Genomic DNA, 17,129 nt, shown 5'->3' on the forward strand with positions numbered 1-17,129 from the left:
TGACACAAGTTAAACAATTTAAAGGCAATGCTACCAAATTCAAATTCAGTGTATGTAAACTTCTCACTCACCGGGAATGTGATGAAAGAAATAAAAGCTGAAATAAATCATTCTCTACTATTATTCTGACATTTCACATTCTTAAAATAAAGTGGTGATCCTAACTGACCTAAAACAGGGAATGTTTACTCGGATTAAATGTCAGGAATTGTGAAACTGAGTTTAAATGTATTTGGCTAAGGTGTATGTAAACTTTCGACTTCAACTGTACTTCAGTCCTGCCATGTGACTCCTAATGTCATATCAACAACACAGACCATTGTGACCCAGCAGGTGAACTCAACCTGGTGCATTTATAAAGCCTTTCCATCAGGCAAACATGGTATCTGGAAAAACAGGTATGTTTGACAGGGCATGTTGTCCAAATGCGCATGCTGATCATTATGTTATCCAAAATGTTATGGAGAATTTCCCTATTTTTTATCATAAGGGCATAAACCCAATTTCATATTATTCTCAGAACAATTTTCTCTTTTGTAGGATTTGGAATCCAGAGCTCGTCCATCAAAGGTGCACATATTTTCTTTATGAATTCCCTGATGAAACTGAAAGCAAGGTACAATAACTACTACGTTGTTATTGATTTTCTTTGTACTGGGAGGATAAATTGGAACAGGTGATAATGAACTGAAACATTCTTGTAGGATCCTGGAACTGGCACAACACAAAGAGTCCAAAACAAGAGTCACAACACCTTGGTAAGTAGGCTACTTTTTGAGTATCAGTATTTGCAAGTATTTTTATTCTCATGACATTAGATATAGACTTGTAAATTGTATTTTTATAAAACTATCAGTGGAAAAAAGTTCAACCAAATACTATTTTGTTACATCAACATTGATAGTGAACATGTTTGTGAGCTATTTTCCCTATTGAATTTCACCCCTTGAAAGTCTATTTTCTCATTGATCTAATCCAATGCTTACCCGGGGCAACCAGGAGTCGACGTGGCCCCTGTCTTACTCAGCGCTGGAAGCAGTTCCAACAGAAATAATCCAATACCTAGCTAAGCACAAAAGTGACTTCTCAGTATGGGAGAAACACCTAAGGTAATTGTATACTAATTACACCCAGGCTGAACATTATTGATGACTTCATCAAAAGTATGAGCCAAATGTTGTAAGAAGAAAAGTATGTAAGTGCTCAATACATTACCATTTGATTGTGCCACTACACAAATGTGAAAATGTTTGCTAAGTCTAAATATTGGTCTGTTCTAAAAGCTTGCATCAGATACAGTAGATTTGGCTCTGAGCTCCTATCAAGTGCAGGAAATACTCCTCCCAAATGAAAAGTGACATACACACATCCACACACACACACACACACACACACACACACACACACACACACACACACACACACACACACACACACACACACACACACACACACACACACACACACACACACACACACACACAGATTCATGCTACCACACATTACAACTGCTGCTACCAGACTCTTGTTAGGATTGCTAAATACTGCACAATTTAAACACTTGCCCCCCAATCTCCCCTTCCACAAAACAAGTGTACATTCTGGACTATAAATTGTGCCTTCCTGTATTATACTTACGCTAAAATGTTTATTCTATTCTACTGAGCAATTTACTTTATGTTCATATTCTTATCTTTGATTATTTTTTATTGTTGCTGCATTGTCCAGAAGGAACCTGCAAGTATTCATTTTGTTGGATGTTGTATACCATGTGTATCCAGTACATACGACTAAAAAAACGTAAAACTTGAAAATGATGTTCAGGCTATTTGCCAATTTCCTGCATTCTCATTGGAGGTGACTGCTCCAGATACAGTACATCCATTCGAATTAAGGAGATATCTGTTGGTCAGGTTCAGAACCTGTATTAGATTACCTACTTACTTTTTTGTTTCTCAGCTGTCAAGCTAAATGTGTAAGGAACATTAGACCAATAATCCAATCACAGTTCTTTTCACGAGGCCCTGCCTTGTTAAATAAGCCATTTATTGAATTTGAAAAGGCAGCAATTGCCAGTAAGTGAGATTGAATGGCCAGTGTGGCCACAGGCAAGCTGTCATCATTGTTTCTGTGCTCATTGAATTCATGTCTTAATGTGCTGCAGAAAAAAACTATTCTCAAGTGTTCCAAGTGGTTGTAGTTGCACCACATTACATTGCCTGGCTACCCAGACTCCTTGCTCCGGACAAACGCTACACTACACCCATGGATGTTAGTTTCTTCTCTGCAATGAGTCTAGATCTGAGTACCTCCCCGAGCCTACATAAAATGCAAACACATTTGTGGCCATCTGATTGGTCCAGAAACCAATGGGTTTGGCCAGAGCCAGAACACACGTGGGTTAATCGTGATTGGTCCAATCGCTGATGACTTTGTTTCGTACAACGCCCCTCGTGCCCCTCGTCACAACATATGACTTCAATGATGGCAGTCTCAGACTAAAGTATGTAGCCAGAACGACAGAGCAGTGGAATAATTTAGTGTTAGTCGTCAGACTACCACATAAACCTACTAGATAATTGGAGACAAATATTTGATATTCTTCAAATGTGCAGTTTATGACTAAACCATTAAGTCTAAATGAGATTACGGAAAAAGTGAATTTAGTTCCCTGGGTGCTGCCTGTAGGCAAGAGAGGTGGGCATGTCACCCTCACAATGTGTCATGATCCATATCTCGCTAAAAACTGAAACTCTTTATTGACATGTTGTTCAAGGTCAACAGAGTCAGATCTGTCTATTCACCCCTCTAAAACACTTGCATCATTAGTGATGCATTTAACCCTTCCATTTGTCCATTGAAAGAGGAGGTTATGTATTTTCACTCTGGCATGATGAGACATCCTTTAGCCCAAAGACATGGACAGTAAGTGCTCATATTTTCCTGCAGGAAAGAGGGGGTGATGAGCTCATCCAAGAAGACAATACGTCCTTCCTCCAAGACCGCCCAGTATGAGCGCATTGTCCGCCTGGCAACACCAATGACCAGGTCCCGAAGCTCCCAGGAAATGGAGTAAAGTGGAAAATGTGATCAAAACATGCCCAGTCCATGTTGTTAAATACTAGAGTATACGCAAGCATGCCGCTTGGCCCAGATCTAAAATTAGCCTCCTTCTTGGACTAGGAAGCCAATATTTTGACGTGTTATTTCAGTAGCGAGCTGTGGCTCTAGGAGTGAGGAAACGATGGTGAGACAATAGGGGGTATTGTCCAAAGCTCAGGCCCCTGGGACATTCACAGACAGCCACATAAGTATTTTTATAATTCTTGAAGCGCAACAGCGCATATTTGGGCTCAAGCCTCCTAGAAAAGATTCTCAAGCCTGCACACCAGATAAAATATGAAAAACAATATGCCTGTTTGTTTTCTTAATTCTGTGTCACACTCTCCAATGGGCATGGCCTTAAAAGAGATGTTTGAGGTCAGGGTGGAGGGCAATGTTAAAGTGTTTGTGTTTGTTCCTGATGCTTCATAATGTTAAACGGTGATATTAACGGAATATTAGAATCTCTGTGGTTCCACAGGCCTCCTCACACTTTGTGGTATGAGTACATCTGCCCTATCTGGCACATAGACCCCAGAGTGAAAACTGCTGAGACCACTCCACATCTACTACAGCTAGCTAATCCCAAAGGGAACCACCTCAACTTCAAAAGCAACAGAGAGGTACAGTAAGTGCCTAGAATGAAAGGCACACACTTAAAAAAAACAAGTTGCTATCTAGAACCTAAAAGGGCTTTTCTAATTGAAGAAAGTGGAGACATTCATTTCCTGTGCTGCCAAAACTGGCCAGACCACTCCTAGGCTGGACCAGCTCTTGCTAACCAAGTTGAGGGACAGTCAAATGTCCAGAAGACTCCATTTGGCCAGTGAGCACATCGCCTTTACTGACACCCACACAGCATGCTGGAAAACAGTTCAGCTTCTAGACCTAGAACAATGCTTCACACCAATGTGTAACATTGCCACAATATTGTTGTGATGTGAGATTTTTTTTCTTCCCAATCATTTGGAGAAAGCTGCAACATAAAAAAAGGGTATGCTTTCATAGAAGTTTTCTAGATCCTTGGACAGGACTCTCTGAAACATGCGTTCTCAACAGGTGTCAAGGGGAGGCCGGCAGGCTACAGCGACCTCACGCCTTCAAACTCTATCAGCTCCTAAGGGGCTGATAATAAGGACTACATTCTTCTGAGAGACCTGCCATCTTTATGTGCTTGCTTCTCCGTCAAGGTCCATGTTGGTGCACAATGGACAAGGGAAAATGGCCGCTGCGAAAAGCAAAATAAATGGGTACAGACTCAAGGGGTCTCTGCTTTTTAAAATCTGTTTGGCGCCAGGGTTGAGATGGTAAAACTGGCCCCTCTTTGTCCCCCACTGGTTTTGCAATCATGTGCAATGAGACATGTGCTTGGAGCTCTTTTGAACGAAATCGAAGCATTACATTACATTGTCTTTAGCAAACGGCCAAACCAAACTGTCTCCTTTCTGTCCATTGGGGTTGTTTTCTTTACTTTGCTACTTCCAAAATCCAGTAGCCCCCGTTCCAAAAGAATGTGTTATCGTCTCGAAATGAGAGCAAAGGTATGATAAAAGGATCCACATGTGTTTCTACATTTCAATCATTTTGGGTTCTCTGTTTATATCATAACCACATGTTGTAAAGATTCCTCATGTGTTTTCCTTGAGAAAGTGAAATCACATACATTGATTCAAAAATAACATTCTCGCCCCAGTAGCTTCAAATTCCTTCTAAAGAGTCAGCATCGCAGCCAACCCTCGCTATATGACCACTGTATCATTTTCAAAGGGCGCCGTGAGCTTGCTTTGAAATCCACCGTAATCCTGGTTCAACTACAGGCGCATGTGAGCATTATGTAAAGGTGGACACAATGGCTTTCAAAAGGGTCATGTGAATTTAGAACGGTGCGGGAGGGTTGGTGTAGCCGCCATGGGAGTAGGGCCCCAGTGGAGAGGCGTACGGATCTCAGAGGCTAGACTTCAAAGCAGATCCAAGCGTCCAACTGGGACCTAATCTGGGATAAGCCACCAATGATCGTGACCTGGGACTGTAGGGTAAAGAGGGTTAGTGGAAGGTGGAGGAGGCAAAGGAGAAAGGGGGGGTGTGTAATCTCTGTCGGTGCCTCCCGCTAGTTGACTCAGTTCCTATGGTGCACCTGTTCCTAGAGAGGAGCTCCGAACTTTGCTGCTGGTTATCTGTCTGTTTGTGGCAGCCGGCTCTGACACTGATAGGCTGTGAGTGGGGAGGCTGTCTCATTCTGGATCCCGCCGGCTAGATGGGATGCTTACGCTTGCAGAGTATTAGTGCGACTGATCTGGTTTTGGCAGATAACGGCAACACTATTTTAAGCTACGCATTAGGCTACACGTTTATAAAGGGTGCATGCGTAGATTATAGGCATTTAATTACTGATTTAGTAATTGGTAATGAACAGTTGTGTGTGTAAATATATCACATTATAAACACATGAATGAAGATCACTATTGAGTGAAACTAGCTACTTTAACAACTTGCCGATTAACCCTTTATGAAGTTCAGTGAAGTTCAGTTTGCACAAATCTTTTTCCTATCAACTCTTCATTGCCTCAATTGCTAAGTATGCAAACAAATTCCATGCTCCAATCTGTGTCTTATCTGCCTTGTTAGATGTTGTCATATCATCCTTGGCTATTCAAAGCTGCATGCAAAAACCCTCTGATCAAAGAAATGTAGCTAGCATATGTAGCTAGCATGCTCTCAACATAATGTCTGTGACAAGGGCAGTATTCATGTTGCACTGCGAGTTGTTAACCTTTTTTATGGTGTGTTGGCAAAATATGTGCTGCATCCTCAATGCACATTTCCTCTTAATCCAGCAATAAGAACAAACCAAGACGTCCTCAATTGCATCTTTTGTTGAAGTTCAAGTCAAGTGAATATCAACAACAAAATCCTTGAGAACTATCTTCGCTCATACATTGATGCACATGTGAACTGTATTAGTCTAGCAGCCTCTCGAGTCCTGAAAAGTGTGGTTTGGGCAGAGTGCAGTTTGGAAAGTTCTGTAGTCAGTTCCTAGGACCAGCTGGACCAGTGAATCTTCCCGGCTCTGACTCTCACCAGTCCTGGGGTGACAGATTCCACACAGGCATGCTAAGTCTCCTTAGCAACAGACAATACCAGGGCCCATTCAACTTCCATACACATCTCATGGACCTCTTACAGCATGCTAACAACCACTCCAGCAAGCCTTTCATTCCATTGAATTGTAGTTCGGAAATGACGTCAAACGCAATATAGCATTATCTTTCTGATACCGGTACATATCGATAAAGGAGCGGTGAGGTATCATTTTTTTCAAATGTCCATTTCTTTATGGTTTTGCTAATGTTTTTTTCAGCTGCAACACAAATCATATGATTTAATAGTGACGTGCAAGAAGGGACAATGTATGCTTTCAGCTGGAGCTTCCTGATGGGCAGACCACAGGCTGTGAGGAATGCAACAACACCTCCTCCACACTGACTCTTAACACAGGGGCCCCCCAGGGGTGTGTCGTCAGACCTCTGCTGTATTCCCACAACTGCGTGGCTTTGCATGACACCAACTCCATCGTGTTTGCTGGTGTCGTCCAACAATAACGAGTCAGCCTATAGGGAGGAGGTACAGTGAACTGGCATTGTGAACCTGGGTCTCCTACGGAAGCAACCAACTTCTTAGACCATTAGACCAAGAGGAAATTCCCTCTTGGGCCGAGGGCAGAAACAGGCGTGGCTACCTCATCACATGACTATGACCAACTTATGTTCCGATACACCAGGACATCAACCTCTCCCTTAACGTCAGCAAAACAAAGGAGTTGATTGTTGACTTCAGGAAGCAAAGGAGGGAACATGCCCCGATCCACATCAACGAGACTGCACTAGAGTGTCAGCAGTTTTAAGTTCCTTGGCAGCCACATCACGAGGACTTGACATGGACCAAAAACATCACCACTCTTGTCAAGAGGGTGCAACAGCGTCTATATTTCCTAAGGCGACTCAATAAATTAGGCATGCAACGCCGGGTCGTCTCCAAATACTACCACTGCACCATTGAGAGCATCCTGACCGGTTGTATCACAGCCTGGTATGGGAATTACCCCATCCACGACCCCAAGGCCCTCCAGCAGGTGGTGAAGACGGCCCAGAACATCACTGAGAACGTGCTCCCACCCACCCATCCAGGACATCTACTCAAAACGGTGCCTGAGGAAGGCCCTGCAGCATCATCAAGGAGACCACACACCCCATCTACGAGCTGTTCACTCCCTTACAGTTGGGCAGACGGTATCAGAGCATGAGGTCTGATACCAACAGGCTCAGAAACAGTTTCTATCTACAAGCCATCAGAGTGCTGAACACTTCAACTGGACTGATACCTGCTCTGATTCTCCACACCTTATCACACATGCACTCACTCACGCACACACCCACACCTACACATATACACTGAGCAACAATATAAACACAACATGTAAAGTGTTGGTCCTTTGCCAAGATAATCCATCCACCTGACAGGTGTGGCATATCAAGAAACTGATTAAACAGCATGATCATTACACAGGTGCACCTTGTGCTGGGGGCAATAAAAAAGTCACTCTAAAATGTGCAGTTTTGTCACACAACACAATGCCACAGATGTCTCAAGTTTTGAGGGAGTGTGCAATTAGTATGCTGACTGTAGGAATGTCCACCAGAGCTGTTGCCAGAGAATTGAATGTTAATTTCTCTACCCTAAACTGCCTCCAATGTTGTTTTAGAGAATTTGGCTGTACATCCAATCGGCCTCACAACCGCAGACCAAGTGTATGGCGTGATGTGGGCGAGCAGTTTGCTGATCTCAACATTGTGAACAGAGTGCCCCATGGTGGGGTTATGGTATGGGCAGGCATAAGCTATTGACAACGAACACAATTGCATTTTATTGATGGCAATTTGAATGCACAGATATACTGTGACGAGATCCTGAGGCTCATTGTCATGCCATTCATCTGCCGCCATCACCTCATGTTTCAGCATGATAATGCACTGTCCCCATGTCGCAAAGATCTGTCTACAATTCCTGGAAAATGTCCCAGTTCTTCCATGGCCTGCATACTCACCAAAAACGTCACCCATTGAGTATGTTTGGAATGCTCTGGATCGACATGTACAACTTGTAAGCTTGTTCCAGTTCCCGCCAATATCCAGCAACTTCACACAGCCATTGAACAGGAGTGGGACAACATTCCACAGACCACAATCAACAGCCTGATCAACTCTATTCGAAGGAGATGTATAGCGCTGCATGAGGCAAGTGGTGGTAAAACCAGATACTGACACATTTTCTGATCCACGCCCCTACCTTTTTTATAAAGGTATCTGTGACCAACAAGTGCATATCTGTATTCCCATTCATGTGAAATCTAGAGATTAGAGTCTAATGAATTTATTTAAATTGACTGATTTCCTTATAAGGGAAAGGGGGATACCTAGTCAGTTGTCTGAATCAGAGAGGTGTGGGGGGCTGGCATAATCAACATCCACGTCTTATATGAACTGTAAAAATCTGTGAAATCTTTGAACTTGTTGCATGTGTTTATATTTTTGTTCAGTATACATTCATGCTACCACACATTACAACTGCTGCTACCAGACTCCTGTTAGGATTGCTAAATACTGCACAATTTAAACACTTGCCCCCAATCCCCCCTTCCCCAAAACATGTGTAAATATTGAACTATAAATTGTGCTTTCCTGTGTTATACTTATACTGTATTATACTTACTCTACTGAACAATTTACTTTATGTTCGTATTATTATATTTTATGATTTCTTATTGTTGTTGCATTGTCGAGAAGGAACCTACAAGTAAGCATTTAGTTGGAAGGTGTATACCATGTGAAACCCGTACATACGACTAATAAAACTTGATGATGTTCTGCATTTGGTGTGTTCAACTCTAAATAAACACACTTGTTTTTCCTCTGTGGGTGGGACTCCTTTTTTCACAGTCAGCTGAACAAAAACAGTGTGTATGTGTGCAGTGTGTGCCAGCCAGGCCAAACAGCTATCTGTCACGACACACTGTAAAACAGACAGACTGTCAGAGAGGGGGAAGTTGTATTAGGACCAGAAGTAGATACCTGATGAGTTGGTATCAGGTCTGTTATGTAGGCAGTTCCCACGATCAGTCCATCATTACCCTAGGTCCTTTGGCAGGATATCACTTCCTTCCCACTGGGCACAGACGTCAATTCAACGTCATTTCATTGACATGACATTGAAACAATGTTGATTCAACCAGTGTGTGCCCAGTGGGTTCTGTCTCCCTCTCTTTCCTTTACATGTTGTTTTCCCTAGACAGATATTTAGAAAGGATGTCTGACATCCTAGAAACAGGGACAATTGAACCGACAGGTAGGTGGCATCACCTGCTGGCAGTTGGTTGCTCTGATCCCAGCTTACGTCAAAAGCCTTTCCCTTCAAATTAGCCATCAACCCCAAGTCCCTGTTACAGGGCCAGCTGATTCCTGTTGAATGTGTCATAACATGAGCGCTGCCTCACATGTTTTATAGTCCCATGAAAGCCCAATGTTATCCCGCTCCCTGCTGAGAGATGCACAAAACAAAGGCTTACAACAAAGTCCCCCCCTCCAAACCTTTCCGCCATTGTACCCTACAGTACTTCCTCATTAAGTTCAGAAGGCCCCTCATACTGATGACATGCAGCATGAAAGCAGGCTACGTCATTTATAATATATGTTTGTTTATTTATTATTATATGTAAACATGCCAATTATATTGGCAAAAAACATTTGACTCGCATTACACTTCACACATTCACTAAATGAAAATAGCTTAGATACAAAGGAGAGAGAATGATGGAAGGAAGGTATGAGTGGTTGATGTGTCCTGGGAGCTGGTCAGTAAGGGCGTGGCAGATCAGTCAGAGAAGCAACGAGGTGAGGGGGAGGTTTCCTTCACCACTCCAATTTCAGTCTTTCACTGATCCCAGTTGAGCTGGAAGGCCCTCGGCCTGTCTCCACCGTGCGTTGCGTAGCCTGAACCATTTCTGGAACAAACAAAAAGAGCCCAAGATAGGTGTCAGAGACAGGTGACATCACACCACGGCATTGTTGCTATTGTTCCACCAGGCATTAGTTCCAAATAGCATTATTATTGGAGCGTTAGTCACAGAATCTGTAAACTGACCTGGGAGAGGTAATGGTAGGTTATACACTGAACAAACTCATAATGACATTAATATTCCTAAGCAATTTCCCCTAGGTGTTTTTCATTATGCAGGGCAATGAGGTTGCAGGTTGGCATTTATTGAGATTACTCATGTACAGGAGGCAGCTCTGCAGGGTAGTCACTAGCTGGCACAGCCAGAAAGTCACACAATCTGATTTTAAACCCAACCCCAACCTTAAAGGTATACTCAGCAATATGACGTAGATGCACGAAGTAAACAGCATAGTGGGTCAATTTCCGCAACAACTATGAGAGTTGAAGTGCGAAGGTACACTCCTCTGCTGTTTTGGTCCCGTTGCTCTCACGTTGTAACAGCCATGTGTGTGAGCGTAGTCTTGCATGTCGCTCGACGCAATAGCTGCGGTGCTGCTCGAGGCAACGTCATTTCTACCTTTAAGTAGACATTAAAATAAACTTTTTTTCTGCTTTCAATTTTGTTCTTTTGTTTATTTTCTAAAGCAATTAATGTCTGGATTTCACTGTTTTGCCTTGTCTCACACCCAGACTTTATTATGCTATGTATTACACACAGAACATTTTGAATAATTTACAAATATTTAATGCATCTGTTTAGATAAAGAGTCAAAGAAATGGAAACAATATCAATAGTTGACGTGCATAAATCATTTGTTGCTTTTTTTACACAAAATAGTCGTCTCACAGAATTTGGTATTTTGTTATTTTATTAGGATCCCCATTAGCTGTTGCAAAAGCAGCAGCTACTCTTCCTGGGATCCACACAAAACATAATACATTGATACATATCAATGCATATACACAAACTATCTAGGTCAAATAGGGGAGAGGCACTGTGCCACGAGATGTTGCTTTATCTGGTTTTTTTAAACAAAGGTTTGCTGTTTATTTGAGCAATGTGAGATGGAAGGAAGTTGCATGCAATAAGGGCTTTATATACATTTGAAGTTGGAAGTTTACATACACTTAGGTTGGAGTCATTAAAACTAGTTTTTCAACCACTCCACAAATTTCTTGTTAACAAACTATAGTTTTGGCAAGTCGGTTAGGACATCTACTTTGTGCATGACACAAGTAATTTTTTCAACAATTGTTTACAGACAGATTATTTCACTTAGAATTCACTATATCACAATTCCAGTGGGTCAGAAGATTACATACACCAAGTTGACTGTGCCTTTAAACAGCTTGGAAAATTCCAGAAAATTATTCATGGCTTTAGAAGCTTCTGATAGGCTAATTGACATAATTTGAGTCAATTGGAGGTGTACCTGTGGATGTATTTCAAGGCCTACCTTCAAACTCAGTGCCTTTTTGCTTGACATCATGGGAATATCAAAAGAAATCAGCCAAGACCTCAGCAAAATAATTGTAGACCTCCACAAGTCTGGTTCATCCTTGGGAGCAATTTCCAAATGCCTGAAGGTACCACGTTCATCTGTACAAACAATAGTATGCAAGTATAAACACAATGGGACCACGCAGCCATGGGGACAAAGATCGTTCTTTTTGGAGAAATGTCCTCTGGTCTGATGAAATAAAAATAGAACTGTTTGGCTATAATGACCATCGTTATGTTTGGAGGTTAAAGGGGAGGCTTGCAAGCCGAAGAACACCATCCCAACCGTGAAGCACGGAGGAGGCAGCATCATGTTGTGGGGGTGCTTTGCTGCAGGAGGGACTGGTGTACTTCACAAAATAGATGGCATCATGAGGGAGGAAAATTATGTGGTTATATTGAAGCAACTTCTCAAGACATCAGTCAGGAAGTTAAAGCTTGGTTGCAAATGGGTCTTCCAAATGGACAGTGACCCCAAGCATACTTCCAAAGTTGTAGCAAAATGGCTTAAGGACAACAAAGTCAAGGTATTGGAGTGGCCATCACAAAGCCCTGACCTCAATCCTATATTTGTGGGCAGAACTGAAAATGCATGTGTGAGCAAGGAGGCCTACAAACCTGACTCAGTTACACCAGCTCTGTCCGGAGGAATGGGCCAAAATTCACCCAACTTATTGTGGGAAGCTTGTGGAAGGCTACCCAAGTTAAACAATTTAAAGGCAATGCTATCAAATACTAATTGAGTGTATGTAAACATCTCACCCACTGAGAATGTGATGAAAGAAATAAAAGCTGAAATAAATCATTCTCTCTACTATTATTCTGATATTTCAAATTCTTAAAATAAAGTGGTGATCCTAACTGACCTAAGACAGGACATTTTTACTAGGATTAAATGTCAGGAATTGTGAAAAACGGAGTTTAAATGTATTTGGCTAAGGTGTATGTAAACTTCCGACTTCAACTGAACGTCTATCATTTTAAATTGAGAATATATAGCTAGCTCATTGATATACAAATGATGTGTGAGTTTAGCTATTCTCTGCTTCATATGTACATTGACAAGGGGCACATGAATTGCACATGCCCATTAGGCCAGTTATGCCACCATACTGAAGGCCTATGGCTGCATTGGTGATGCATGCCATTATGATAAGCTGCAAAATGGGTTCACATGGCTGATATCCTGAGACAAATTAGAGACAGATTCCTTTCACACCTTTTTATTGCAGAATTGTGATCTGTGATGAATGAACATCGACCCTAGTTCATCTTGTATAACGTTTTTAAGTTAACAATTAAAACAAGTTTAAACACTTCACTTCAATGAATCAACAGAAGCCTGAACACCCAGCATACCTCCAGGAGAAAGATTGGCCTACTCCAGTTGTAATAGGTTTGTAGCCTACATTGTGTGTGACTTTTAACTGTATTGTTGGATACAACATTTGCTAACGTAAGTACACATTCAACCCGTGGCATACAAGGATGTGTCAGCAGTCTCTCTTGGGACATTCACTGGGACCTCTTCATCTGCAGACAGGCTTTCGCAGCTCCCCAGACATCACAAAGAAACAGGCATCATTTTATTAATTAGATAGCTATTATCTCTCGGTCTGTCTTGATAGTTTTCCTCTTTTGGGGGAATGTTTTCATAATGTCATCCAACAACCTGTCCTTTGTAACTAGTACACCTACTCCCTTTTCTGACAGCTAGAGTAGAAAATCCTTTCACCCTCTTCCATTGCTGTTAGCTCCATGTTTTTTGGTTGTGCTTGCCCGGAACAAATGACAGGCGGAACTATGTTTCTTGAATGGAAGATTTTCAAGCAAACATCTGCTCCTCACCTGATTGGTTAACGGCAGCGTGCAAGTTGCATAAAGTAGACCAGAGCTAAACTTTTTCTATATCTCCACTAGCAGGGTTCGCACCGCACATCTTCCCACAATCCCCTGTGCATTGCTCCGCATGATCCTGTGGAAAATGAATGGGGGCGAATTCGGAAGTGGTGGAAACCCGTCAGGTGTGCCGCAAAACTTTTCCTAATCTTGATAATTTTTTGGGACACTAATTTATAAACGTGACCTGTGGAGTGAACATAGCATTTTGACTTGGGAGCACTTGTGCCAGTCAGATAATACATTAAATGGCACATGGTTACATCCAGGGGTGAAACTTTGGTTTAAAAAAAATGCAATTTCAGAATGTGGGGGGCATGTCCGTCCCGTCTCGTCCCCATCCCCAGTGAAAGTTGCGTCCATGGTTACATCTGTATCTTTGTTTCAAGTCCAGTGCACTCAGGCTGTTGATACATGTGTATCATTTGATGTGCGCTCATCATGACCAAAATCATTTGTATCATTTTATTTGGTCTGTGAAAACCATTAGCACAGGCAAGTCTGATTAGGTTTAGCCAGATACTTTTATTTATTAATATATGGTTTTGGGCTTAGCTATACCACAACCTCTGCTGAAGAAACAAATGGAGCATGGCTTTGTGTCCATGTTTACACCTTTACAATGCAGAAAACCACTGGACTATAGTCCAAACCATTCAAATCTAAATACCTATTTTGCAACTACTTTCTGGCACAGATTCGCAAGATGCTCGTAAAGGGGTACACACAAATTAACCATCATGTGCAAGGAAAATATTTCAAATTAACCCTATTTAATCTATAAAAGACGTTTGTCACAGAAAATAGATGATTTGCAGTATGGATCCGATGAGATAGAGGTCATTATACCACTTAATAAATTAACAGGGACATTTTAGGTGTGCTGCAGAATAGTATGTCCCATCAAGGTGTGCCACGGTTCAACAAAGGTTGGGATGGGAACCACTGGTATAAAACACTTTGTAAAGAGGTAGAAACATGTTGTAAATGCTCTTTATGCAGGCGAGGGAGTGGTAACAGGGTGTGCCCTTCCCTTAAGGTACTGTAATGACTATTAAACAGCCAGCACCATGTTCCAATTCATGTTCCAACAGTAGGTGGTTAAAAACATCCACTGTAAATGAAGTCAGAGGGCCAAGTACTCCACTTCACCCAGAACTACATTTGTCCAGTCAAGTTGGCTGGGCATCTCCCATCTTTGTAACACTCACAATGGAAACATGCAGTCACAACAGCAGTGGAGTGAGCATGCCAAAGCGGTTTGCAGAGGAGAGAGGGAGAACCTTTTGAGAAACGTGTCATATTGGCTGCCATGATCTGTACTTGATAATCCTCCATTTGTTAATGCAAATAATGTGTGGGGCAAAATCTGCTCACAGTACCTGAAATTTCCCTATAAAATGAACCCAGCTCACATATCTTCCTCCAAAACAACACCAAAGGTGTATTCTGCCCTACCAAGCAAAAAGGCAGTAACTGCTAATTTGGTCAAAAATGTGTTCATTTTTGCTGCATTAAATACATGCTTAATCATGTGGACAAGTATCCTGCCTCTATTGTATTGTGTTCTGGAGAAAATGTGGGTTATGCTAGCAGTAATTGCATAAAGTTACTGTGAAACCAAGGTAAATAAAAGCCTTTTGTTTCAGTTCCACGCTATGAGCAGTTACTGCCTTTTTTGCTTGGTAGGGCAGTATTGTGAATCCTGAAACGGAACATATTGTTTCTCCATCAACTACAGTAGGCTATGTAAAAAGGACAATAAACAACACTGTGCATTACAACAAGGATATAAAACAGCTTAAATACTGAATTAGAATAACTAGCCTCTACACAAGAGGAATGCTATTAGATAGAGATGTCTGTATAACTTCAAACATAGGATAGGCCCTACCATGACACTTCATATCCGTTTCTGTCATGCCATATGATTACTCAATGGCTTGGTTATTGCATGATCAAGAGTAAAGTCAAACAACACATATTGACTTAACACAATTTATGTTTTGACTGAATCCGAAGCTGATCCAACTGGAAACATTGTTATGTAACCCAATATTATTAGGACCACTGGTGTTCGTATTTATTATTTTAATGTTTGGAATTCCTGTGATGATGGGTAAATGCTCTATTTAAAAATGTCATCATCGTGTTATTTCGGGGACAGTGGCACTGGCATGGCATGCGAGCCGAATGAGGCGCGCAAAGAGGCGTGGACGCGCGCAGAGTCAGCGCTGTCCGTATCACGCTATTCTCTGTTTACATTGTTCCCACTGAATACAAAAATAAAGGCTAGATATTTCGGTAGCATAATAGAGGTCGATAATATCTCATCAAAACAACGATCATTCTGCTGACCACTCATCTCCTGCCCATTACGCCTATTCAGTGAAATATAACTTGTCTCTGGAAAATTGGCTTGCTACATAGTAGGCTATTTGTTCAATGGTGCGCGGTTAAAAAGAAGAAGAAACTAATTGGAAAGCACACAACAACATTATAGCCTATAGGTTCCCAAATATGTGTAACTCTCTAAATTGCTGTTTCTGTTCAAGATAAATAAGGTAGCCATTTGATTGTTGACATTGTTGTTGATTTTCAATTTGCAATATTAACTTAATTTAGAGTATTGGCAATTGTGTGTGGTGTCAATCATTATAGGGCGCTTCCAGCCTATCCATCCGCGGCAAAGTTTTTTCCTCGCTACATTGTATCCTTCTATCGGAAAAGTACATGCTCCTAGAGAGCCTAACCTTATCATTAGTCCTAAAACAACACCGAGAACATAATTGAACAGTGAACACTCACCGCTGTCTCTTCCTCGGTTAGTCCGCTTTCAGCTGCGATTAACATGAGCGTCGACTCATCCGGATGCTTGCTGACTCTGGTGAAATTCTCCTCCAGAATTTTGATCTGGTCCTCCGCTAACTGCATACTTTCTATCCCATTTGAAGCCATGTTCCCTCCAAAAAGAGCTCTCAGCCGCAGAAGTCGTTTTTATAACGTAGCCTAGGCACTAAATTAGAACACTCCGTGTTTGAAGTTCCAATGCAAATGACGTCCGTTTGCCAGTAAACACCAGTGGCAACTAGGAAATGCTGGAGATAAGTACAAACAGAAATCGTTTAACAATTACAGCCCCTGCGAAACTAACAACCTAAAAGCATATCACACTGACTGAGAATGTGGACCGTGTAAGCTCTACTACTGTCAACAGTGGCTCTCCCAGAGCAAGTTTCACAGAACACACCCCTTTTATGTGAAATTTAATTGAAGTTTGAAGCAACAAAATATGAGCACGTTTTAAAGTGACATACACATTAATATATGAATACAGTAGGTCGACTAGAAAAGTTTAAATATTTCCATAACATACCGATAGTGCTTCAGCTTCTTCCTCTCAACTGTTGACAATTCTGGTCTCTTCTCAGTATGCGACATATGCCTGGTGACGTCAGGAATGCACGAGGCTGTGTGCTCCAGACCCAACTGTACCTGCAACCTGCCAGATCAGGTTATTCTATTTCAACCAAATTGTATTGTTCCAAATAGTATTGTTCCATGAAATTCGCTACAT

General features: G+C 41.7%; 1 protein-coding gene across 1 annotated transcript; it reads right to left on the reverse strand.

Annotated features, from left to right (window-relative positions):
* Positions 1 to 9,838: 9,838 nt before the first annotated feature.
* Positions 9,839 to 16,735, reverse strand: hop (Homeodomain-only protein). Its single transcript, NM_001141167.1, is given in 2 exon segments — positions 9,839 to 10,156; positions 16,361 to 16,735. Coding segments are annotated over 2 exon segments (228 nt in total). The 5' UTR covers positions 16,511 to 16,735; the 3' UTR covers positions 9,839 to 10,078.
* Between the last annotated feature and the right edge of the window lie 394 nt (positions 16,736 to 17,129).

This window comes from Salmo salar, chromosome 05 (genome assembly GCF_965601325.2).
Source record: "Salmo salar chromosome 05, fSalSal1, whole genome shotgun sequence".
NCBI classification, from domain to species: Eukaryota; Metazoa; Chordata; class Actinopteri; order Salmoniformes; family Salmonidae; genus Salmo; species Salmo salar.